Source organism: Typha angustifolia, chromosome 8 (genome assembly GCF_048772165.1).
Source record: "Typha angustifolia cultivar Huaian chromosome 8, ASM4877216v1, whole genome shotgun sequence".
NCBI classification, from domain to species: Eukaryota; Viridiplantae; Streptophyta; class Magnoliopsida; order Poales; family Typhaceae; genus Typha; species Typha angustifolia.
Window position 1 is genome coordinate 14784399 of NC_133246.1, and position 26629 is coordinate 14811027.

Sequence of the window (26629 nt, forward strand, 5' to 3'; positions counted from 1 at the left end):
ACGCGTACACGCGAGATGTAGATAAGCTTATACGAGTACTTTATCGAGGGCTATCCAAACGGCCCGCGATTGGTGGGTGGACACGGGAGTCTTGATGGAGGGCTGAGGATAGCGAGTTCACGAAGAGGTTCCGTTGTACCGACGGTGGAGATTGACCTTCAGATTCGATCTGTTGGAGTTACGGTATCAGATGGTCGAAGTGGCCTTTTTGGGATAGGTAAAAAAGTATCAACACGTGGAAGAAAGAAGGACTCTGTTTGTTTTCTTCTCGATCTCGCTAATGAAGTATATTTTGTTTCTATTAACCACCAGCTGTAGGCTATAGATTAGACTAAATTGTTTATTAAATACTAATCTTAACATTTATGAGTGGAATTAAACTCATACATCTCGTCATAAATTGATAGCTAACTAGCTTTGTTATGAAGTAGTTTTATTAAGCTGGAGTTTCCGCTCCCAAATCTTTCGGTTTTAACTAAAATCTTGGGATTATGTTGATAATGACTTTATTTGCTCTTTTCCCCAAACCCGAGAATTATATAGAGATTTTTGAGTTTTTGACCAAAGTAGGCTTCAACTTGATACCGATATAGACCGTCCTCTAATATTATTTATCAGAATGGTTCACTAGTAAAATTTATTATGAAGGGCCAACTGTCATATAAAAATTAATAGTAAAATCGCTCGACTGTCAATCAGTATTATATAGAAAATGAGACATTTGAACAAACTGGTTCCTAATCATAAAAAGTATTCTTTTAGTATTTTATAAATAATAAAATCACTGAACAATAAAGTAGTTTTATTATTTATATAAGCCGTAAACAGTTTAATGATTTCACTACTGATTTATAATAGGACAGAATGAGCTGCACAAAATAGGTCCACTTTGTTAATAAATTTGGTGGGTAAACAAGAACTGCAAAGAAAATTCTGAGGTGGTCCATTTTGGTCAAAAACTAAAGCTGAGGGGTCTATCTTAAGCTGCCACCTCCAAATTTAAATACCATAAAAATTTAGATTACTAAAACTAATTAGCACTTAAAATGTAAATTTTTTCAAATTTTTTTAATATTTTGTATGTGATGTTCTGTGAATAGTATATAATCATATGACACATGAAATGAATTACTTATTGCAAAGAAGTGATTCACACCAATCCATGTAGTTGTAAAGGTTACATGGATTCCTAAGGTAAATATGCGGAGTCGTGGTCTTTTTCTTAAAAAGAAGACATCAAGTCATTTTTGTATATCCTGTCTGCTTCTGTGCTAAATTTTCCTCTAACCTCTATAAAATCATTGAAAATCTCACAAGGATCAGAAAGATGAATTTACTAGTCTTACTGTGGAGAAACTTACAGGATAAAGAGCAGGGATTTGACTACTAGATATCAACTTCGGAACCAACTTCAGAACCATATTTGCTCTCCCTGGGTGTGCTTCTACGGGAAGTCCTTTTGGTGGGAACAAGTGGGCTTTTCTCTTCCTCATCAATGGCTGCTGGGCGTTCAATATCCTCACTACGAAAGACTGGGTGAACATATGCATCTTTGAGATAGTCTCTTAAATTTAAGTTTGGTTCCGTAGCTCGCTCTAATGTGTCCTTCACCATTGCGTCCTGCAAAGAAATAACAGTATACAAATCTGTGTGATCATACATGAAGTCAAAAGAGAGAAACAACATTTGTAATATTAAAGATGACTGAGTGGTAAACAATTTGGCATGCCACAACTTAAACAAAAGAATGTTGTCACACAAAGGAATCATTCTTTATATACATCGAATTTCTAGACGTAATATTTCTCATTGCAAATACAAAAAACAGTGCTGACAAACCTGCAAAGGGAACTTGACAAATGCTGCCTCGAAACGACTCTTGCAGAACAGGTGAAACCATATGGTTAACACTGGAAGAATAAGCAGCAATGGAGTAGACTGAGAAGCATGTTTTGTGCTCATCAACCCCATAAGCAGAAGTTGTGATACTATCATTGCAGCAATCAATCTTCCATGAACGTCTGGCCAGAATGCAGCCCCACTCTCATATTCTTGGTTGTAGACATTGATGATCTTGCATCACAGGGGAAAAAAAAGAAGAAAACTTATAGATGCAATTTAGGAACAAAATGGTAATTTAGTTATCAAAAAATTTTAAAATCAATCTGGGAAGTTGTTGTATGAACATCATAACTATCTTATTTAACAAGAAAGATAAATCCATTATGCCCAAGAACAAAATTATTGGACTTGAACAATGCAAGTAAAAAATGGAAAAAGATTTTGAAGGTATAAAATGTCCATGAACTATAATCATAAGTTTAATTACTGATAATTTAGAAAAATATGGAAATGCAAAAGATGCTTGAATATTGAGAATCCCAATGCAAGCAGAGAATACAGTGGTGATCTAAATCTTATACCCAACTGTTTATGTTCAGAGAACAGTTCTTTGTAAAGGTGGTCCCCTAGCACTCTCTATGTAAGACTAGGGATTACTACATGTGACTACTGTATGTGAATGCGACCCTGCCATAACATAAGAAAAATAAGAATACTATGCCAATGTGAATGTGAATATGAGAGATATGACATAAAATGATCAGAGAACCTGTGGCATGTTACGTCTGTAAAAAAGTATCTAGTTGACAAAACTGTTTGAAGGGGATTGGCAAATTAGAGAATAGACTCTATCTGAAGAGTTCCTAACCATAACTTGATGGCTCCTATCAAGATCTGCAGAAACAAAATGATATGGTTTACAGAGTACAGTACTCGATACACACATTATTAAAGAGGGCAGCTTACATTTAACTTGGGAAGAACGTAGTAATTTCCAGTGAGAAAAAATTATGACCAAACATTTACATAAATGACCTAGGGTTGGTTTGGGTGGTTTCAGCCACTCTGGAGTTATACCCACCCGCTTTAGGGTGGTTTGGGTGGTTTCAGCCAGTATGTATGAAGGATACGAGAATATTTTGAGTCAGATAAGTGGATGGAACTTTCATCCTTCATCATGCTTCCCCTTATTGGAAATGTAGGAGCGGTGAGTGTGTAGCATTAGAAATTAATTAAGTGGATACTGGATACAAGTGAATATCACATGAGAAAGTTTCTGCACATGCAAGCACCATTATCTGCCCATGTAAAATATCTTTCTCCAAGTTTAGCAACAATGACTTTGCTATTTAATATAGGAAAAAAAAATCTACATGTCAAGCAAGAGAATAGCATTAGAACTTGAGAGCCTATGATGCCTTTCACTCCCACATAGCACATCACATGCCTCCTTGATGCAACACGTTCAATTGTCAGATAAAGTATTTTATTGATTGATCATGTCAATTTCTAAAGTTTCCTCCTTTGTACCTGTATAGCTTAGCTCTTTGCAACTAACGCATCATCTACTTTTTATCTGGATATTCAAATCCTTGTTTACTTTTTTGAACATTTTGAGGTCCATTTGACAGGTTTATGTGCTCTCTCATTCTCATGGAAAAAATATTGATGTACAATCTACAGTAAAATTTGGGGATCTTTTCTTTCTTAGCTAAAATTGAATGTAGAATGCAATGCACGGGGTTTAATATTTCATTATCTATGACTGGACAAATAGCATTCCTAGTCCAACATAAGGTCATTTTCACATATGCCTCTAAGCCATGCCTTACATAAATGACAAAGGCTTTTCTTGATTGCTATATTGGAGAGTAGTAAAGTTATGCTATCTGTCTCAACTCTCAAGGTATGTAAATACCAGAGGAAAGCTACAGCAGTTACCATCATTGCACTAAGGTTTACTAACATGATCAGTCTAGCATACATTCACTCAGGAAATTTTAAGCAGCAACAGAAACATACATGATAAAAATACCACAATATCATATCAAGTTTTGCATGTCCTATAAATGTCCAACTAATATACTAATACCATACTAAATAAAACCATCCAATGATTTGTATATGGCAGTTGACAGAGCTTCATCTGGTGAAGACCTAATGCATGTTAACATCCTAATTTATATTTAGTGTATGTTGAGCAACTAACTGAATGTAATGAAGTTTTTTAGTTAGATAAGAAAAAAGTGCAAAACATATTGTAGTTTGGCACAATTATGAAATTTCTGAAGATGAATATATACCTGGTGCCTGAAGACAAGATAGGAAAAACTGAAGAAGACAATTATGAACGGAAGAAGTATTGGCGTCACAACAGAATAAACAAATCCAAGCAAGAAATACAGTTGTATTCGAGGTTCTGAGGAGGCAAAATTCAAGCTTCCAGGGTCCATAGCTTGCTCTCTATCTTGCTCAGTTTTGACTAAGAATGTATTCTTCAGATGGAATACAATAAATGGCTTTATTCGAAGAATTTCTGCAGCAATGCCTGCCCAGCCATCAACCATTATAAAACTCATGAAAAATGTTGCTTTCATGGGAATAGACTCGCCAACGGTTTCTGGAATTCTGGACAGAGTGAAGATGTGATAGTAAAAGTTCATAAAAGTAACAGATTCTCCAAATTAAGGATTTTCATAGCATGTGAAAGATTAATATTTTAAGATAGAGAAAAATAAAAAGAAAGGTAACCAATAAACTTATCCAGCAGTTGAATAGAAAAAACATGCTTGTTACAAGTTTTCTGCATTCTAGGATTACATTATCTTTATTTCTTAGAATTGAAAATTTGGAAAACATCAGAAGAAGTTCCTGATAATCTAACTTTGGCCTGAGTGAAGATCTATAAGTTCATGCAAAATAGTATTACTTTACTTCGGTGGAATGTCACAAAATTTCTCGGTTAGAAAGCTTGAGAATAATTTCTACGGTCTATGCGGTGTAGAATAATGACTGAAGATGTTCGATGTTCTCTGGGGGTCAAACCTCTCTTGTCGTTTGTGGTAAACACAATAATCATACTCTGAAGTCCAAACATGACAAAACAAGATCTTGGTCGAAGAAAATTAGAAGATACTGATATTTAGGGAAAAAAAAAAACTTATTGGAGTTCAAAGGAAACAGATAAAAAGAGGAAAAATAAGTAGAATGATGACTGAAGATGTTCAATGTTCTCTGGGGGTCAAACCTCTCTTGTCGTTTGTGGTAGACACAATAATCATACTCTGAAGTCCAAACATGACAAAACAAGATCTTGGTCGAAGAAAATTAGAAGATACTGATATTTAGGAAAAAAAACTTATTGGAGTTCAAAGGAAACAGATAAAAAGAGGAAAAATAATTCCCATTACATGCATCTGAAGCTAAAATCTCAGACAACGAAATGCAATAAAGGAAAAAAAAAATCAAATAGAAACAGAAAGCTTGCTCTCTCTGATCACTTATGCTTCTGCAGGTGTTAAGACTTTAAATCACGTTACAGTTGGTCAGTTGCTATCTAATTAGAGGACATATTTCTATGTAAAGCTAATATTTAGTCCCATCAGTACAAGTTTACATGCTTCAATGTACAATGCATTGTGGAACAAGTAGGGTAGAGTAAAAACAGATGAAAGCGTGACAAATGATATGAAGGCAACATACTTGCTAGCCGGCTGATGAAGGAAGTTATTAAGTTGCTGGAATGCTGTTCCGGTGATTACACTACCAAGAAATACATTGACAAAGAGAAAAAGATAGTACTTTGATGCTGACTTCCTCTCCAATGTTGACAATGCTGGGAAACCTTCTATCTTGGAGATAGTCATAAGTATTGATGGAAGAAAAATAAGGAAAAGTTTTAGTGCAATTCCTGGTAGGAAACCTTGTATGAAGGACTTTATAACCTTCCTGCAGAAAAAAAGAAGAATACATGGCAATTGAATTATGGAGTGAGAAGGATTGCATCATCTGATAAATAAATGAAAAGATGATGTTGCTGATAACAAAATATAATTAAACAAGAATTTATTATATACTATACAGTAGTGTTAGTGTTGCAGAATATACTTTATAAGGATGAAGATCATGTTATGGAACTTTAAGGATGGGCTATCTTAGATCTTTTTAGTTGAAAGGTGGTTAGCACATAGTGATGGCTTCATTCTCATATATTGTTCCACATTTTCACATCCTAGTATAGCCAAGGTGTCAAATGAGGCAATGTAGGGAATTCCAAGGTTAGGTACATCATATAGAGAAGGATAAAAGAGCACCTAAATAACATTGTTTATCTTTCTGCAGAGAAATCATGCTTACCATTCTTGACATAAATCTTTGTAATACTCCTTAGTCCTCACTCTTGGTTTTCCACATGTTTCTAATACATCATAATCATATGAATAGGATTTTTATGACCTAAAGTCCAACAGGTTAGATAGCAAGCATACCACTCCCTCAACAAATTTCTAGGTTGATCTTCCAAAATATCAGACTAATCCTAAACTTTTTTTTTTTATCTATGGATCGGATCAGCTAGCACCAGAGAATTGCGGGAAGGAAAAAGTCTCATTCATCAACTGGGCTTGAGATTCCAGTAGTGCTGCGGGGAGAATACTGGAACACATGTTTGTAGACTCAATTTCTACATGGCAGTGGCACTACCTCAAAGACCATAGATATTTGCAACAAATTTATTAAAGAAATGGTGGTCCATCATACATAGTAAATCCTTCTCACCATTTTATCTACTTCTCAAGCAACCTGATACAACAACAAGGTACTTTATACTTCTGCAAATCACCATATATCTTTCAGCCAAGGAACTTGGTCCTCAGCCACCTCTAACTCCAATATTCAATGTTTATAACAAGCAACATTGCAATGTTTATACAAGCAACAGGGATCAATGTAAGGAATGACATCAATGAACACTATAGATAGACTTTAATACGATCCCAACAAGATTGCAAATGTCAAATGGTTCATGTCTTCATGAATGAGAATGCAAAACATACTGTTAATTTAGGTTTTTTATAGTTTCTACATGCTTACCCTGTATGTGGACTTGCTCATAGAATGACTATTGGAATAAACTTGATTGCTTCTGTATCTGTATACTCATTGAGTCATTTTATTACTGTACATATGGTTCAAAAGTGTCGCATAATAGTAAGTGTATAACTCAAATTGGTAATAAAAGCAGTTTCTCTACAAGTGTTTGCAACATAGTATGTATCCATTCCAAAGAGTAAATGAGTCAAAAATCAACATCCAGTTAAATAATAGTTGTGTAGATTAGAGTGAACTCAATTTTTTCAATGACAAGAAAACTCACATTTCTATTATCGGTCTTAAGAAAGGAGCAACCTTCTCGATACCCTCAATGTTTGCTAAGGACTGGACAAATGCAATTGGAATTATGAAGAAAAATATCAGAAAGAACAGTGCAACAGCCATAATCAGCCTACGAATGGTAATCTCAACAAAGGGGATTGCTAGATTGGACCAATAAACATCTCGAGGCTCAGGAGCCCACTCAGTTAGCCACAATGTTGGATTACTAGATTGTTGAGTTTGAGCACAAACAGCTGCCCCCCATCGGCTTTTAAAGGAGACAAATGCCACCGGCATTATAGCTTTGGGATCAGTAACTACCCTTTCCCTTTCCGCAGCTTCCTGCACAAATATTGTAATAAATTAGAATAATGGAAAAGAAAGAAAGTTAGTTAGAAGTCAGGAAGCACTCCTATGAAGTAGCACAGTAAATAGAAAGAATTTCATTCACATATCTGCACTCAAGAAAAGATAACAATATTGCATCTGATATATTACATCAGAGAAAATAGCTTTGGTACTAAATCAAAGGCATGCTGGCATATGTAAGAAAGCTCATTCCTTAGCATGTATGAAGATAAACATTCAATTTATACTTTCTCACTTGCTAATTGGCAATACAAAGTTTATGGTGGGCTTTATCACATCAACCTCTGTTCTTCAATCGGCCTCATATAGATATAAGAGAAACAAGGTCAGATATACAATCAAATGAGGGAAAAAAATATTAGATAACCATGTAAGATCGGTTACTATGTAGAATTCAATTCTGGTGTAACAACCATCCATCAGAATTTGATCCTTTTCCTCCATCTGTCTCAGAACTCTAGGTCAAATTATTTTATGATGAGAAAGTCTATATGCACAACCCAAAAGTAGATGAAGATATACTATTTATCCACAGAAGTGCAGAAGTGTGTCTTTGCCAACTACATTAGAATGATTGATCATTAATTTAATTTTGATGGATTTGACTTTACTGGATCAAAAGTTAGGTAAGATGTATGTGCCACTATTTAAACCATTATTATCATTATCCAGCTTCTAGGAAACAAATTGTTCTTTATGGTTCCTTCAATTATTCATTGATTGATCTTATATGAAAGAAGCTCCCACCATCCAATTTTATAAGCATGGCCAATGATTTGTGATCCAATAGCATCTTAACTAGTTCGTTTCTAAAAACTTGTAAAGATAACTTATTTTTCATTGAAAAAAAAAAGAAATGTTTTTTTTCTCTTTGTGCTTCCACCTTAAATCTTTACTAATTCCTCATGAATTTTACCGTGAACACGTCCAAGAGTCACAAATGACTGTTGCATTTATGATTTATCCTTAATTGGTGCAATCCCTACTTACTAGAGACATGTTGCTCATCTATCTTCTAAAATGAAGTAAAAGATCATTCATCTATCTCAGCTTCCTATAGTCATGTTGACAGGTAAATCTTAGACCGAAGCCGTAAAAATGTTCTCTCTTCAGCACAAATAAGAGAATAAGTATAATTTAATACAATGAAGAACATAAAAAATCTGACAACCTTTAGCATGATTTTCTATTTCTTGAAGAGGTTTAACTAATAAGGCATATTATGTAAGAGAATCTGGAATATCTTAAATCAAAGTACTTAATCTGCATGGCTTGCAATATTATGGATACCTCTTTTGACAGCTTCTCGATCTCTGAAGTATAATAGCGTATAGCATCCACAGTTTTCCCCCAAAGACCCCAAAATCCTGTCTACAAGGAACAATAAGAGAGTCAGAAAGGCTAAAATCTGAACAACATATCTTAATTCTTCAAGCCTGGAAAAGGGGAAAAGTCAAAAACATATAAAACAACAGTGAGAAAGAGTCTGAACTTTTAAAGAGAACTCGTACCTTCATGGTTGGCCGTTTTGTGTTACCTCTAATATGCTTGTTTTCATAGTAGACAAGCCAATTTTGCAAGCTTTTCTTTTTATCAACCAAACTTGCAAGTTTATTTGCATTATAGGCAACCTATCAGCCAAAATCCAAAGGAATTTTATTTCAATAAAAAGTAAACCTGATGTAGAATATGTTATAATATTGTTCCTCATTACATTAAAAAAAAATGATAACCCTTCTAAAAAATAATTTGTAGCCAACAAAGATACCCATCAACAATCACATAATAAAGTGTGAGGTCATATCCAAGTAACAGATGACATGTAATAACCCCCATAAAGAAGGATCATAATATAACCAGCAAAGAAGAGCAAACTTTCATGCAAATATGCATGATTTTATTGCATAATATTAGAATATAAAACATTAAAAAGATAAAAGGTATTATTCTTAATAAATTAAGCTTTTAAAGTAATTAGTAAATTAACATGGTATCAAAGAAGGTCCTAAGTTTGAATCCCATCAGGCCTACCATGTCAATTAAATTTAAAAAAAAAATCCACCAATTTCAGTCGAGTCCAGTTCTTGGGCTTATCAAATGCCTCAAACCCAGAAATGAGAGAGGTAATAGATAAAAATCATCACCCTCTAACGACTAAAACTTTTTGAGTAGTTGGTTAGTTAACACCAAGGATTCGAGTTTCGGCCGATCCCGAGTGGGATCGGCCGAAACGGATCGGGATCGGCTATAGCTGATCCCGATCCAGGCCGAAACCACTCGGTTTCGGCCTGCTGCCTGCAGTAGACAGCTGCCTGCTGCAGGCGGCTGTCTGCTGACAGCAGTAGCTGTCAGCAGCAGCTAGAGAGAGAGAGGGAGAGAGAGGAAGGGAGAGTGAGGGAGAGAAAAGGAGAGAGAGAGAGAGGGAAAAAGCAAGAGAGAGTGAGGGAGAAGGAAAATTTAAAAAAAGGGTATGAGAGAGAGGAAAAAAGGAAGAGAGAGTGAGAGAGAGGGAAAAAGCAAGAGAGAGTGAGAGAGAGAAAATGGAAGAGAGAGTGAGGGAGAAGGAAAGATTAAAAAAAAGGGTATGAGAGAGAGGAAAAAAGGAAGAGAGAGTGAGGGAGAGGGAAAGATTAAAAAAAAAGTTAAGAAAGAGAGAGAGAAAAAGATAAAAAAAAAGAATGTGGGAGAAAATGAATACTTTAGACTAACAATTAGAGGGATAGAAAAGAAGAGAGGGAGAAAAAGAGATTTTTACTTTTTAGGCTTTATATGTGAGTAATTATTATTTCTTATTTTCTTATAATTTTTTCTAAATTTTTAAAAATTTCTCTAATATTTTTAATAATATTTAGAATTCTATTTAATTAAAATAGTCCGATCCGATATAGGCGGCCGATACGGCCGATACAGCCGATACGTATCGTTTTTTCGGACGGCCGATCCCGATCCCGATACCGATTTTTGGAACCTTGGTTAACACATAAAAGTTTTTACTAGTGGAAAACAAAGTTTAGGCCAATATGATGCAAGACAGTCTAAAAATAAACTAAACATACAAAGAAGGTATACAAAATGGAAAAAGCTTAACAGCTTTCCTCATATGGAGTCACTCATCTCAAAGAACATATAAGCTGAAGATTACTGATAACTAATCCCAGATAAATTCCTATCAAATTGAACCAGAACTCTTGTTAAGAACAATGGTAAAATAATGTTGAATAATTGGAAATACTAAATCTAGGTTATTTTCTCATAGCTCATCTAAAATTACTTTCCTGAGTAGAACAAAATAGACCCAAAATGCACATGAGTATAATAGAATGAACGATGCTTAAATGAATCCATTATGTTAATCTATCCTGTCATAGACAGAAAAAAAGTAGGGAGGGGGTAGCCAGCCACAAATAAAAGAACTCAAAGTTCACATGTGACAACAGCCATCTATTATTGTTTCATCACTTTCCAGTAAATATAAATAAAAAAACTATGAAGAGCTCTGGATATCGAGGACGAGCAATGTCATGACCTCCATATAATCAGTGTACAAGTCTAGCTTTTATAGTTGAGCTAATCCAGTATTGACTTTCTTACAATATTCATTGTTGTAAAACATTAGGATGAGATTATAGTGAGTTATAATTAACTAGTTAAGCCTCCTTAATCTTGGTGTATAATGGTCTTTACTATTATCTGATGAATGATTAACTTGACGTCAAAAACATACCAATAAGTTAGAACAGAGTCTTTTCAACAAGTATAAAGTAGAACTCTGGAACTATTTAAAAGATCTAAATTTCTTTATTGGATAGGGGGAAGGCCCAAAATCTAGATATGCTGAAGGTTAAATTTTCTAGAATTTCCCTATGTTTCGTTAATTTAAAAAAAAAACATTGAAGCTTAACAATTAACCCTCCATGAAACTGGACGAGTAATTCATCCATATAAACTGAAAGCACAGTCATGTATAAAACACCTCATCTTGGCAGCATAAAATGAGCATACAAATAAGATTCCCATGACAATGGAATAATAGACAGTAATAATTAGATTCTAATACATACTATCAGCCGCAGTAGCCAGTCTCTTTAAATACTAAGTGCATAAAAATTAATCGATAGAATTGTATGCAGTGCATTATGGTTCATCTATATGAGAATAAACAAAGAAGTGCATGATAAAACAAATCAGTACCTGGTGTGTGAGATAATGGTCATGATGATTTACAGAAAAGAAATGCTCAACGTGCTCACTGACTGATTCATCAGGATCTGGTGGAACATTTCTCACAAGAACCTGAATGAAAAGAAAGATGAAATTAAAAGAAAGCAAAGCAGCTAACAGAGAAAGCATCAACTCACTCAGTAATCTAATCACAATAATATATTTGACATGATAAATATCCTTCTGTAATTGGATCATTTGTTAGTACCAAACTAGGTAATCAATAGCCCAAATAACCTCCCATGTATTTATACATGTTAATTGCTGAAATTGCACTCTAACAAGAGAATTTTGCCTTGCTTTATCCAATTATGTCTGAAATATGGTTCAATACAATACTTTATTGTGTACCAACTGACTCTTTGTTTTATCTTCAATTATCTCGCATCCCCAATTATTCTTCTTTCTTTCACTTCTTTTTCATTGTTCTTTCAATTCTTTTGTTTCTTCTCTTCTATTTCCTATTTTTTAAGGTCATACAATTTTATTCTTTTCTATTATGTTTTATTTACTTTGTGGAAGAACTCTAGCAGTATAAGTAGGGGGGCATTCTTCCATAGGCTAATTATCTTCTCGGAATAAATGGTGAATCTGAAAGTACTCCAAAGAGTGCATTAAGTGAGGAATGCCACGGCCCACTTTGGAAGCGGTTGAAACAGTAGGGCACCTGTCAATCCCATTTTGAGAGTAGTGCAATGAATGCACTCTCAAGAGTGCAGTCAGAATCTCCTCCCATCTTCTTATGATTTGTGGGACTTATATTAGTCTCATAGATGTTTATCTGCAATACTGACATATATTTGTCTGCAATGCAGCGCTCTTTTCAGCAAGAGCATATTTCGATTAAAGAGGATATGTCATGACCTGATCCTGCACTTCCAAAAACCGTAATATTGAAGTCAGACCATTTGTTTGAAACACTATATAATATGGTTATGTCAGTATATGGCAGATTTAACACTTTATACTTATTATAATTTTATAGTTTATAGTTATTTTGTCAACTAGCCTTTTGTCATAATCACAGGTAAGAAGATCAAGATACTAAATCAGGAATCGCTTGAGCTGGGTGGAGCCAAAATTTAGCCTCAGTGGGAAAAGACTTGAAATTTCATGAAGCAAGACAAGAATTATGACATAATATCCCCTTGTTGACCTGTCTAAACGAAGGACTAGCAGAAGAAATCTGTAGTCAAGGAATTGTTCTATGAGAGTCAAAAGAATTAGGACACCTATACCAAGATGTACTTTTCAGAAGATATAGCTATGGATCTATTAAGATTTGTCGACAAAATTTTCAGTTTCAACAGGGTCACAACTGACCTGCTGGTAATTTAGATCATTTAGAGTTCTCTTTCCCTTTTGTTCCATATGCTCATTCAATCAACTGATATGTTCTGGAGGAATGCAAGCACGACATGTACCCAAGGAATACCCAGAAGTATCTGTGTATTTCATTCCATGTGCAGGTAGGGACAAAAAGCTAATGAATTTTAATACATCCATATAGCCAGACCATTGGTGTACCATTTATCTTAGGTAGAGCAATAATAAGGCAACATGTCTATATTAGACATAAAGTTCATTTTAAGTAGCAGAGCAAGATTTTTTGCAAGACAAAAGAAACGGGAAAAGAATCTAGAGCAGGATTTACTTGCATTTGAAAAATGGAGTAATTCATCAGGAGGAAAACACTGAATTAGAGAACTCACCGTGAATTGATCTGGCCGGCGATTTTCAGATGCAAGAAAATGCAATCTCATAGAAGTTATGATCTTGTACTCTCTATACAAGGTGTAATACGTCCAAAATGCAAATACATAAGCCATTACCAGATGTGCCCAAAACCTAGTAGAAAGTCAGAGGTTCAGGAAATGTAACACTTTTTCAGATTCTAAATTTGAATTCAAAGGCTAATTACTCTAGGAAAAACTTGCACTAGATCAGCCATGTTCATGTTTCATAAGAATATATAAATTCATAACCAATGAGAACTAATAAGACACCTAGGTTGATACTTGATACGATTTAAACATGCAAAGAAAAAGAATGTAGCTTGTGACTGATTCTTATAGTCGTCAAAAAAAGGTATAAATTTAAATTCAACAAAAAAGTTTTAGCTTATCAACTTATTATTTAAGGCCTTGTTCACTTGTAGAATAATAAAAAGATTGTTCTAATATAAGCCTATTTATATTAGTATAGTAAGTAAGTAACTACTTATCCTAATACTAGTTTACTAATACCTACTTTTCTATCCTCTCCTCTTCAATCCATTATTTTTATATTTATCAATTATTATTTTATCCTTGAAAAAACATCATCTAATTGCTCTCTCTCCCTTTCCTCTTTCTCTTCTCTCTCTTCTCCTCATCTATCCATCATAAAGGGTATTTTAATCATTTGTCAAAATATCTCTATTTTTCATGTCATGCCAAGTGTAACAATTATATCACTATATCGGTTTACAATCAAACACCTTAGTAGCTTATATCGGTATAAGTTCTCTTATGCAAGTTTAAAAAATGAGCATAGTTAAACTAGTATGAAACTTATTCCAAAAGTGAAAACCCATAAAAGAACATAGTCTTCATGTTGATAATATGAGATAATGTACATTTGTAAAATAATTCTTTAAAGACCATGTCAACATTTTCAAGTAAACCCATTTAAGTCATTCTGTCTTTAGTATGACACATATAATTTAGAATTCTTGAATATCAAGGCTCATTTAGAACTGTAAAAATGTCCTTCCATGTTGAATATCAGAGATCTCGAATTGTCTTCCCAGCATGTCACTTACCACTAATCCACTATGTCTAAAGAAACCAAATAAGATATTTTGATAAGATACATTATGACTATTAATATCTAAATGCTAATTTCAGATCTTATACATCACGAATAATACCTTAGAATGGATCTACAAAATTTTCAGACAGATATCATTGTCCACAAGTACCAAGATTGTTTCAGTCATCAAATTTACACTAAATTGTTATGCAAACTGACCTGAATGTATATGCATGCATACGCATGACATATACCTTATATATGCACCTACACACACAAACAGTGTTATATTAATATGGCATGAAAATAGAAGAGCGACAAGTAACAAGACCAGCAAGTTGCCAAAATGCCACAAAATATACAGTATATAAGAAAATGATAATAATTTTTTGACTTTCTTCTATTGATTTTAAGTCCCTGGAATTATCATTAAACAATGGAATTGAGTAGCCATCGACCAATTCTTTGTTAACCAGTGCAAAACATTGATATGTAAAAGATAAACAGGAAAAGTTCAAACCTTTCTGAACCTTGTCCAACATTTGAGATGGAGAGCTTGTCAATATCACTAAAATTTAAGCCTCGGGCATTTTCCAACGTTTTACTAGTCCAATTAACAGGAAGTAAAACACAGAATCCAAGCACAGTCAGAGGCACAAATATTTTTAACCTGCAATTCATAAAAGCAATAAGGTAAAATGTATGTTGATAAGAATGTGCTAGGAAAATTTTCCATAGCTATCTGATCTATAATAGCGCAGGTTAAAAATGAGAAATATCCTAAGCAATTGTAGATCACGAATGATGAAGATATTAGCAGGAACCCCTAATCACACAATTAAATTTACATTCAAGCAGGCTATACAAATTAAACTGCTATTTTTGTGAAGCAGTACTTCATCTTTTGAAACTGCGAATTGAAACAATTCCAAATGGTAACTCCATAGCAGTACATTTGTAACAAGTTCTAAAGAAAAAGTAGAAAGCCTAAAACCTATACACCAGGCAACCATAGTGAATACAGGGTCAGGGGGTATATGGCAGACGACACAAAATGTATCAGACAGAACTTAATCAGGGTAGAATAGGTGGAAGGCAAGTTGTGATGCATTCCAACATATTATTGCAAGTATACTTAGTTTTTCCCAAACATAATGACAAAAATATTGAGAGAGAATATTAGAGGCTTAGAGCATTAACTGTGGAACTCACCCAAGTAGATAGATCCGGATATATACAGCAGAGTCAAGTCCGGCATGCTCAATTAATTCAGGTTCCGGCATATGCAGTGCAGCTGGCATCCAATTCAGAAACCGCAAATAAGTTCTCAAATCCAGGTTCACAAACTTGCCTACTACATTTCCAGAATGTCTTGGACTGCTCCTTACTCCTTTGAGATACCACTTGGGAAAATATACCCTATCATTGATTGGTTGAAGCCGTAGTATAGCAAATGCCACAAGGAAACCAAGTGCAGATAAAATATTTATCGCTGCACCCATGGCAATATCTGACAATGATCCCATATCTTTGTATCTTCACGAATTTGTAGGTAGTCACACTGTCGGCCTATCAACAGAAGCACAGAGAAGTGCAGGGATGGCAGAGTAAGAAAAGTGAGTCAGTAGAGACGTAAATAATAATCACTATAACTTACATCAGGCTTGATAATCCAATTTAGAGACAATCTCGACCTAAATTTTGGTGTTCAAAACTAATTGGAAGTCAAGCATGAAGTTACTTTTCAACCCGATAACTTAGCAGGATACACATGCACTTGCATGGGAACATCAAACATGCACACACCTTTCTCTCCATCCACCACCATCCATACTTACACAGTCCTAACACACTCACACCTACACACCAATGAAGACAAAACAATGGAGCTCTGTATTTCAAGTGGTCCTAATTCCAACATTGGTTAATGCACAACCTTTACTGGCTTATGGTTCGGAAGCCAATGTATCTAGAGAACCACTTATTTCGATGTCTCTCGCTTCTCACCCTCTCATTTCTTCATCATTCGCCTGGCAAAACCATGAATGTTAGCCATTATATCCACTCTTCCAAGAAACAATCAAAGAGCATAGAACCCAATGCCGATCTCATTCTTGTAATCTTACTTTTGTCATTCCCTTCTAACAAAAAGCGAAATATTTAAAGAAAAAACGTCTACTTTTCTAAACAGGGATCGATCTCGTTCCATCATTTCATCCTCGAAGAGCACAAAAGCAGTATACCCCCCCCCCCCAAAAAAAAATGTAATCAACTGAGATAGAGAGATTTACAAAATCAAAAGAGAGAGAGAGAGAAAAAGAAAGAGAGAAGGTAAGGAACAAGAAATAGGGAGGTGGGAGATGTACCTTGGTGGCGGTCCGCCTGCGTCTCTTTGCCTCGAGTTTAGCCTTCTCTTTTGTTTTTGGTTTGGCTCACTTTATTGTAAAGAAAACCTACTCTGAAGCTTTATCATGGATTAATAAAGAAAGAAACATATTTCTTTCTCGTACCTCGCAAGTTTTGAATATTTTTTCTTTCCTTTCGTTTTCCCCCCTCTTCCTTTGTTTACCTCGACGAGACGAGGAGGCCGGCAGCGTAGGGGAAGAGAGAGAGCGAGAGAGAGAGAGAGAGAGGGAGGGGTCGTCGTTTGCATTCGCGACCACTACGCTCGCGCTCCAACTTCCGCATTCTTCCCCCCCTCTCTCGCGCGCACTCGAATCAAGGAGGCACGCGCTTTGTCCGCTTTCGGTTGGTTCTCCAACAAAAAAATATATATACGAATTTTAATAAATGTTTAAGCGTGCTCAGCTCAGCCTTCATACAGAGTTCAAATACATTTTTCGACAGTAACCAGAATCTTCTAAACTTAACGTAATATCATTATTTTTATTAGATAATAATCTATTTGGGTGGGAGAATTTAGTTCAGATGAAATTTTTTAATAATTTCATAATAGTCTCATAAATAGGTAGTGGTCAAGCGGTACAGATAAAGCAGAGATGGGTGAAAGGACTTTAGCAGCCAAAGTAAAATACGTTTGACTAAATAAATATTTATTTAAAGATAAAGTTAAAAGGTGGGATGGTAATACAAGATAAATATATATAAAGATAAATATTTTTTATTTAAACTCGTACGTAGTTTTTGAATTAAAAGGTCAGAAATATAGTTGTGTGTGGAAAACATCAGTATATATATAATTTTGAGAGGGTTTAGATGTATTCAACCATTTCATGTATCTAATGTCACCGCCAAAGGACCACAGTTTCGAATATACTAGATCACATTCAAATAAAATATGCCACTAGATACTCACTAATTTGAGTGTATCTATCACAATATAAGATTACATCGTTTTCATTTGTACTTAATTTTTTTAATGGATTACTAACTCTTAGCTAATTATAGGCTCAATAAAAAAATAGGCATTTTTTATATATAGATTAAACAATAAAATTAATTTTAATTCTTATAAAAAATATGCTGGCTTTTCTTGATATATATATATATATATATATATATATATATTGTCAACTAAGCAAATCTTCTGAGCTAATTATAGATCAAACAAAGTAATTAACTAACCCTTTTTGATATTTAGATTAGATTCATTTTTTAAAATAATAGATAAAAGGGTTATCGCTGTTCAATACCTGAATTAAATAACTCAATCTATTGTATTAAGATATAGACTAAACAAAAAAATAACCACTCTTTTTAGAGATACGTAGATTGAACATTTAGATTAACGGGTCATAATGAATCTAAATCATAGATATATAATATGGGATGGCAAAATTCATCAAAAGTCAACTAATCTAATCCATGACTTCCAAGTAGAACCCAACCGCTGCTGAGTGATGAAACTGACTCATTTGCTGAGTGACAGACGTACGTTAACCATCTCTGAAAGGAAGCTCTACTATAAACTAGCCGAGTTAGGCCAAAGCTCAGCTAAGCTCAAGCTGAGCACCGAGCTCGAGTTGCTCGGTAGCTGGAATTGTTCTGGAACCGTATGGATGCCAAATTTCCAAGTTATATAAATATATGGAGAAAAATATTGATTTATGACGGAGTTACACGTGGCGCCTGGCGAGTATATTCTGCCGCGTGAACGGTGAACGGTGAAACCCCTCTTCGCACATCTTGTCGTCCTCCCGAAGCCCCCAATTCGTTATCTCTCCATCTCCATCATCTCGTCTCGTCTGCTGTGGTCGAGATCAGGATAGGGTGTTGACACATGTGGGCCGCGTCGTGCTTGGCGTCCTGCTGCGCGAGCTGCACCTGCGGCCTCTGCACGTCGGTGGCGTCGACGATCTCGAGGCGCTCCGCCCGCCTCGCCTACTGCGCCCTCTTCGCTTTCTCCCTCGTCCTCTCTTGGATCCTTCGCGAGGTCGCCGCCCCCCTCCTCGAGAAAATTCCATGTAAGATATCTCCTCTTTCCTCTCAATTCTACAGTAGCGGGGTAGTGATAGTGATGCGGTTCTTAATTCTTGTCCGATGATGTTGGTAGCCTTTACTTTGCTACTTCTCTGATCTCCCCCTTGTAGTAAATCCCACACGCCTTATTGTCTAACAGAAGCAAAACGTCAATTTTACGAGACAATCCAATTCGTCTCGTACTCATCAATGGCGGCTCTTCCCTTGCCGGTTTGCTATCACGGTGGTAATATAACTAAAACGAGTATGATGATTTCGTCGGTCCCAAGAGTATTCCAATTGGCTACCGGAAGAAATCCGGTTGATTTTAGGTCTCACGATCCGATCGGCTGCTCAGTTGTGCGGAGTTCCATGGGACAATTGCAGCCGCGTGTGGGGGTCAAAATTGGTGTCAAAGAGGAAAAAAAGAAGGAATTCTGTTATACTTTTAGGAGTGATAACGGTGGAATAGTGAAGGTGGTTGTGGTGGGTGCCAAGAATGAAAAATACACTGCACAGATTGAAGTTTCATGCTTGCCACAGATGGGCACGGAAGATGGCTTAGTACTATGTTGGGGCATGTTCAGGTCTGATTCCTCCCAGTTGTTAGTTCCTGATTTTGTGAAAGTGCCATTTTTGGAGAATGTGTTAGGATTTTATGCCGTGGAGTTGGAATTTAATGCTTCTCAAGCCCCTTTCTACCTCTCATTTCTATTGACTGCAGATGGGTCAGAAATAAGAACTCATAGGAATTCAAATTTCTGTGTTCCTATTGGTATAAGTTCAGGACATCCCATGCCATTTGGCGTTTCGATTTCTGATGATGGAATGACTAACTTTTCATTGTATTCGAGAAATGCGGAGAGTGTTATTCTTTGTTTGTATGATGGTGCTGCAATTGAACCAGCTATGGAGATTGAGTTGGATCCTTATGTCAATCGCACCGGTGATATATGGCATGTCTCTATGGAATCTGTTGAGGATTATGTCAGCTATGGGTATCGCTGCAGGGGACCGATGCTTTGGAAAAAAGGAGATAGGTTTCACATGCGTCAGGTACTCTTGGACCCATATGCCAAAGTGGTTGGAGATTTTGTTCCTGATCAAGGCGGAAAGGTGTCTCCAGCAAAGTGTCTTGCCCCTTTACGCAAGGAACCAAAGTTTGACTGGAGCAATGATTCTCATCCTCGTTTACCTATGGAGAAGTTGGTGGTCTACCGATTGAATGTGGAGCTGTTCACAAAGCACAAGTCAAGTGAGTTGCTTGATGATGTTGCTGGGACTTTTAGGGGTTTGATTGAAAAAATAGAGCATTTTAGAACTCTTGGTATCAATGCGATATTGTTGGAGCCAGTTTTTCCATTTGATGAGCTAAAGGGCCCTTACTTCCCTTATCATTTCTTTTCACCAATGAACTCATATGGCCGTGGACATGATGGTATTTCAAGTATAAATTCTATGAAGGAGATGATTAAGGTTATGCATGCTCATGGTATAGAGGTCTTCTTGGAGGTTGTTTTCACTCATACTAGTGAGGGAGGAGATGCAGCTAGTCAGATGATATCATTCCGTGGGATTGATAATTCTTCTTATTATGTCGTTGATGGGGAATTGGGATCGGGAACAAATAATTCATTGAGCTGTAATACTCCTATTGTCCAGCAACTTATTTTGGATAGCCTCCACTATTGGGCAGTCGAGTTCCATGTTGATGGTTTTTGTTTTGTCAATTCATCTTTTCTCATTCGAGGTTCAAATGGAAATAATTTATCTCGCCCTCCTCTAGTTGAATCTATAGCATTGGACCCAATTCTTTCAAGGACCAAGATTATTTCTGACTGCTGGTCCCCACTTGATATGTCATACATGGAAATCCAGTTTCCCCATTGGAAAAGGTGGGCTGAAATGAACACGAGATTCTGTACTGATGTAAGAAACTTTTTGCGGGGCGAAACACTTCTTAGTGATATTGCTACCCGTCTTTGTGGCAGTGGGGATCTTTTCTCTTCCAGGGGTCCAGCATTTTCTTTTAACTATATCGCAAAGAACTTTGGACTTCCTCTTGTCGATTTGGTTAGCTTCAGTAGCAGCGAGCTTGCTTCAGAGTTAAGTTGGAATTGTGGCAAAGAAGGCACAACGAACGATATTTCTGTCCTTGAAACACGGCTTAAACAGATACGGAATTTCCTGTTTGTCCTTTTCATTTCACTAGGTCCTCCTGTCCTTAACATGGGGGATGAATGTGGCTACTCCACTGGTGGTTCACCATCCTACAGTGATAGAGAACCAATTGATTGGAATGGCCTGCGAACAGCCTATGGTATGCAGGTCACACAGTTTGTTGCATATCTATCCTCTCTTAGAACTAGAAGGGGTGACATATTTCAGAGAAAGGACTTCCTTAAAGTGGAAAATATTTCTTGGCATGGCACTGACCAATCTGAGCCAAATTGGGTGGACCCTTCTTGCAAGTTTATTTCAATGGCTTTGAAGGCAGCTATGGGTGACTTGTTTCTTTCTTTCAATGCTAGCGACCATTCTGAGAGTGTTACATTACCGGAACAACCAGAAGGATCTGTGTGGCTTCGTTTGGTTGATACAGCACTTCCATTCCCAGGATTCTTTGCTAGTGATTCTGATTCCCCTGTCCATGAGGCTGCTGGACTTTTGTCTTATGAAATAAAGGCTCACAGTTGTGCCTTATTTGAAGCAAAAAGGAGCACAATCTGAGTTGATGCAATCACTCTATCAATCGCAGTCTTGTATGCTGCAGATTGGTTGTCTGTCGCTATTGATATTTTCTGTTGTGCTAGTTATAGAGCTAATAGCTGTTTCAAAGCCAAGCAGGAAAAAAAAATGATGAACCTTCCCTTGTCTAGCAAACATGTCCTAAGAAGTTGTTCATTCCATTAATTTGGAAGTATGAGAATAATAGCTGTGCATTTTGGCAATGTTGTACTCAGCTATCTTTTTGTTTCCTTATTCTTCAATCTTTGTCTTTGTTTATTATAATAATTTTATAAGAGTGGGCTACTATTGGGTTCAAGTTATATAGCATTACCTTCCGCAAACACCTATTTAATAAGTTTTAGTCATAAATTCTTTGATTAGTTGCTTGAACAATTCTCTTTGCAGGGATAAATACTTTCGCCCACACCCCATCGAAGGAATGGTTTCAAAGCAATGCAGTCCTTCGTGTCAGTTTAGGGAATTTCTTGTTTTTTGCAATATTTGCTCTCATGATGATTGGTGTCAAGGATCAAAATGACAAAAGAGATGCATGGCATCATGGTGGATGGATTGCAAAAATTGCTGTCTGGGCAGTGCTCATAGTTCTCATGTTTTTCCTTCCAAACATAGTTGTGACCATCTATGGTAAGTTGCTTCCATTGTAGACTGATTAATACAATGTTTACCAGATTTTGCTTATTTCATTTTTCTGTACTAAGTTTCTTGTTTTAATTTCCTGCTGCCTGTTGTAGTAGTGGCGAATGTTCAAATTCTTATGTTTAAGAAAGATGGTAAATTTCAAGCTACATAATTATGTAATACAGGCTTCTTCCATTTATTTCTATTGCGAGTCCTGACAAGGTGTTTATTGTTTTTAATACGCTGGTTTAGTTCTGTAGCTTATTTTAACAAACTTTAGGAATCATAACATATTGACGAAAATAATTCTTTATTTACTAAATTGATGTAGATCAGAAAAGGCAAATATTTAGTCCGCATTCTAAATATTCTAAAGATTTAATGCTGAAACTAAAAATAGACATGCCTGCTTTCTTGAGCAAAAGAAAAGTGCCATTGAGATGGTAGTGAAGACACTATTGTTCATTATATTCCCATAATTTTGTCAGTAGTAAGTCAAAACTAAGATCAAGACTTTAGATGTGAATATTTTTGTGCAAATGCAAGCACTAGCGTGAACTCAAAAGTTCTTCAATGCGACATAAATCTTGCAGATCTTTCTAGATTCATGTGCAGAGTAGGATCACCCCCCTCAGATTTATGTTAGAATATAAAAAAAATAGAGTTACCTATTTGGACAGTGAACAATATGAAGCATATTTTTACTTTTTTTCATCATGAAGCGCAGTGAAAGCAGTATTAACATTAAAAGGGGAATTATCAATTTTCAAATTGATGTTGATATTAACTTACGGAGTATTTTTATAGTACCTCAATATCTTGTATCACTATACTGTATATGCTCCTACACCTACATATGTCCAAGGATTGCCTTTGGCATGGGGCATGTCGGCAGCAGGTCCATGCCAACACCAAAAAGAGTCAATGGAGAGAGAGATAGAGAGGGTGGGTGAAAGGGAGGATGATAAAATACTTCCCTGTATCAGGTTGTCATCGCGGAGATGCCCTAGCCAGCCATCATCATTGTCCCCATGCTCTACTACAGCTCGTCTCATGCCCTTGCATATTTATCATCTCCGCTTATGGAGGAAATATGTTTAGAGGATCATGTTTAAAACGGATTCACTTATTTGATCTAACTTAAGTGATGATCCGTGCGATATAGATAGTGGGTTATTTCATAATCTGTGCTTCAAGCAGTTTGTCTGATAAGGGGGGCCTGATCGATGGCCATAGCCTCCTATGGTGGCTATAGGAGGCCCTGAGGATGCTTTTGCTGCTGCAAAGACTTTTGTGAGGCCTTCTGCTGCCACCAAAAATAGTTCTACAGCCTTCCCATGTGCTGGCCTAGAGTTGGCATAATACCTGGCTGGTACATGCCAACCCCGCATGACAATCCTTGTTACTATGGCTATAGGGCAGCTTATCATGGGCAACTTTGAAACATTGCATTCTGAACAAAATGTTCTCACTTGGTCTTGCTTTTCATCTGAAATAGTATCCTGTAAGTGTAATATTTTCAATGTATCCTTTTCCTTACTGCAGAAACACTGTCAAAATTTGGGTCTGGAGTGTTTCTTCTGGTGCAAGTGATCATTCTACTGGACTTTGTGCACACATGGAATGATGCATGGGTTGAGAAAGATGAGCAAAAATGGTAAATAATTCTTCTAGTCTTTTCCAGTGGAAATTAAAGTGATTTTTTACTAAACCTATTTTACATGGCAGGTATATTGCTCTGCTATCAATATCTGTGGTCTGCTACCTTGCAACATATGGATTCTCCGGAGTTCTCTTCATGTGGTTCAACCCCTCTGGTCATGATTGTGGGCTCAATATTTTCTTTATTGTCATGACAATGATTCTTGCTTTTGCCTTTGCAATTATTGCCTTACATCCCCAGGTAAATGATATTTCTAAATTTTATATAAGCATTGACATTTATCAATAATCTTATAGTGCAGAATGAAGTCAATATTTTAATGTTTTTTTTTGAGATAAATGTCAATATTTTAATGTTGACAATGCCAAAAGTGATATTCTTTTGGTTGCTTTGGATATATGAAGAGAACAGTAATACTAGTTTAGTGGTAAATCGAACCCCACCATTAGAAGTACATTTACCCATTTAATAGCCTGTTATGTTAAAATAGACCACCAAACTTCTGGTCTCTATCTGTGTATAACAGGTAGTAGAAGAACAATGATAACTTACCAAGTTTACTTTCAAGGATACAAAAATTTACGATATAGATCTTAGTAATTGTCTATTTTCAGGGAATCCAATGTTATTTAAGTATTATACTGTAATCTGTATATGCCATTGTACTTTAAACCTTTAAGCCTAGCGTGTTTTTAGGGAAAAATGCAGCGGTATTTTATTTTCTTTTTCTTATTTGTTTTTCAACAGTTTATTTCATTATCTGATAGTAATCGAGAAATATCAATCTTCTCTTGTTCATCTGTATGGGTAGTGGCAATAATTTGTGGTTATCTGATTTTTTTTTTGCTTGTAATATTGAAACTAAGAATGAGTCAAATACAAAAATTGACCTTTTTCCTATGACCTTCATAAATCCCAAGAATTAGCATAGAATGAAGTCATAACATATCATTCACCCCTAATATAGAGTTATATGAAAAAATTCAGTTATTGTTTGATAGTTTCTATGTATGTTCTTTAAAAAATTTCTCCTGTTAAACACTAAAAGTATTAGTGATTAGTTCATTTCATGTTTTGAGTCATCTTGACTTATTCAATATGCATGTTAAGATGCAGGATAAGGACATGGTTTTGTAATTTTGTAAGCATAAGCCCTTCTATCACTTCAGTTTTTAAACCTGTCTACACTGATTATATTAGATTTTATATTTTGTTTCTTTACAATATTTGCTAGTTGTACATCAACTGAAATATTTGATGCTTAAATTTTGTTAACACATGCACTTCCAGTAAAAGTTTCAGTAAGCAGTTGAATAGCTGAAGTTCAGATTTGGAGGATGTTAGCTCTTATTGTCCTGGATGCATTTTCTTCGTCTGAGAGAGGTGTTCAGAACCATGCATTAATGAGAATACGAGATTGTATTAAATGCCTGAATTTTATGCATATCTTGTTGAACATGTTTATTATTATTATTAGTTTTGCAATGAGCGGACCTCTGAAAGGTTCATGACTACAATTGACTTTCATTTGATCAGGTGAATGGCAGCCTGTTGCCTGCATCAGTAATCTCTGTTTACTGTGCATACCTCTGTTACACCGGTTTGTCAAGTGAGCCCACGGATTATGCATGCAATGGTCTTCACAAGCATTCTAAGCAGGTTTCCATAGGTACACTTGTTCTTGGAATGCTAACCACAGTACTCTCTGTCGTCTATTCTGCTGTTCGTGCTGGATCTTCCACAACGTTTCTCTCACCACCATCTTCCCCGAAGTCAGGTAATTAGAAGTTGAGACCTGAGTTATTGAAGTCCACATTTTCTTTTTTTTTTTCTTATCATCAGCCAAGCCATCCAAATGTTAATTTCACTTTACCTAAAACAACCAATATTTTAGGCTCAAGAAAGTCATTGCTTGAAAGTGGTGATCCGGAGTCGGGGAAAGAAGAGAAGCGAGAAAATGAAGCACAGCCTGTCAGCTACTCGTACACTTTCTTCCATCTTATTTTCGCCCTAGCTAGTATGTATTCGGCAATGCTTCTGACTGGATGGACTAGCTCTACTTCAGATAGCTCAGATCTGATTGATGTCGGTTGGACAACTGTTTGGATACGTATTTGCACAGAGTGGGCTACTGCAGCTCTGTACATCTGGACTCTTGTAGCTCCTCTGGTCTTGGCCGACCGGGAATTTGCGTAGACTTCTGGTTGGAACTTTCTTGTTTATATGTAAGATATGTATCACTGGCTGCCATTTCCATATTCGAAGTAGAAAGTTCTGGCCTGTGATATCCGTATGATGATAGTAATCTGGACGAAAGAAAATAAAGGGTAGTAAAAGTGTAAAACTTGCATGGTCTGTATAAAGAAAGTAATATTTGTATGGTTGACTTTCTATAAATCAATAATTGATTCCAAGTGCTACTTATGGAAAATATCAGTGCTCGTCTTTGTGCAACGATTGGGTATGTTGCCTATTGTTTGGTAAGAATATGTATTTCAGTTGACCCATCAAAAGCTGTAGTATTTCTCACTATTTATCACGCATCAACGAAGAACATTCAGTCTATAGGAGTAGCCTTCT

General features: G+C 36.0%; 3 protein-coding genes across 6 annotated transcripts; 2 read left to right on the forward strand and 1 right to left on the reverse strand.

Annotated features, from left to right (window-relative positions):
* Window positions 1–49: 49 nt before the first annotated feature.
* LOC140764788 (CSC1-like protein At4g02900) lies at window positions 50–17312 on the reverse strand. 4 transcript variants are annotated; one of them, XM_073103543.1, is made up of 13 exons: window positions 16965–17312; window positions 15811–16167; window positions 15119–15268; window positions 13518–13653; window positions 11776–11877; window positions 9096–9215; window positions 8875–8955; window positions 7217–7557; window positions 5545–5790; window positions 4146–4470; window positions 1840–2073; window positions 1362–1620; window positions 50–169 (listed from the first exon to the last, which is right to left on the reverse strand). In XM_073103543.1, the coding sequence occupies exons 2-12, from the start codon at window positions 16122–16124 to the stop codon at window positions 1387–1389; spliced, it is 2283 nt and encodes a 760-aa protein (XP_072959644.1). In that variant the 5' UTR covers window positions 16125–16167; window positions 16965–17312; the 3' UTR covers window positions 50–169; window positions 1362–1386. The 4 variants fall into 4 exon arrangements, with proteins under 4 accessions (XP_072959644.1, XP_072959642.1, XP_072959641.1 ...); XM_073103541.1 differs by lacking the exon at window positions 50–169 and adding an exon at window positions 16535–16628 and having other exon boundaries at window positions 1119–1620; window positions 16965–17311; XM_073103540.1 differs by lacking the exon at window positions 50–169 and having other exon boundaries at window positions 1119–1620; window positions 16965–17311.
* A 1409-nt stretch (window positions 17313–18721) lies between these two features.
* LOC140765707 (uncharacterized) lies at window positions 18722–26480 on the forward strand. Its single transcript, XM_073104913.1, has 6 exons — window positions 18722–19022; window positions 22153–22392; window positions 23932–24043; window positions 24115–24289; window positions 25586–25826; window positions 25944–26480. Exons 1-6 carry the CDS (start codon window positions 18839–18841, stop codon window positions 26243–26245), a joined length of 1254 nt encoding a protein of 417 aa, XP_072961014.1. The 5' UTR covers window positions 18722–18838; the 3' UTR covers window positions 26246–26480.
* LOC140765705 (isoamylase 2, chloroplastic) lies at window positions 18882–22063 on the forward strand. Its single transcript, XM_073104912.1, has 2 exons — window positions 18882–19022; window positions 19178–22063. Exon 2 carries the CDS (start codon window positions 19228–19230, stop codon window positions 21745–21747), a length of 2520 nt encoding a protein of 839 aa, XP_072961013.1. The 5' UTR covers window positions 18882–19022; window positions 19178–19227; the 3' UTR covers window positions 21748–22063.
* Window positions 26481–26629: the final 149 nt, after the last annotated feature.

Bases quoted from the DNA above. Each gene is read 5' to 3' on its own strand.
- LOC140765705 (XM_073104912.1), top strand. From the start codon at position 19,228: ATGGCGGCTCTTCCCTTGCCGGTTTGCTATCACGGTGGTAATATAACT.
- LOC140765707 (XM_073104913.1), top strand. From the start codon at position 18,839: ATGTGGGCCGCGTCGTGCTTGGCGTCCTGCTGCGCGAGCTGCACCTGC. The intron at 19,023-22,152 runs GTAAGATATCTC...TTCTCTTTGCAG, and splicing joins CCTCCTCGAGAAAATTCCAT to GGATAAATACTTTCGCCCAC. The intron at 22,393-23,931 runs GTAAGTTGCTTC...TCCTTACTGCAG, and splicing joins CATAGTTGTGACCATCTATG to AAACACTGTCAAAATTTGGG.
- LOC140764788 (XM_073103543.1), bottom strand. From the start codon at position 16,124: ATGGGATCATTGTCAGATATTGCCATGGGTGCAGCGATAAATATTTTA. The intron at 13,654-15,118 runs GTTTGAACTTTT...ACTTTCTACTAG, and splicing joins GTTGGACAAGGTTCAGAAAG to GTTTTGGGCACATCTGGTAA. The intron at 1,621-1,839 runs GTTTGTCAGCAC...ATTTCTTTGCAG, and splicing joins TTGTCAAGTTCCCTTTGCAG to GACGCAATGGTGAAGGACAC.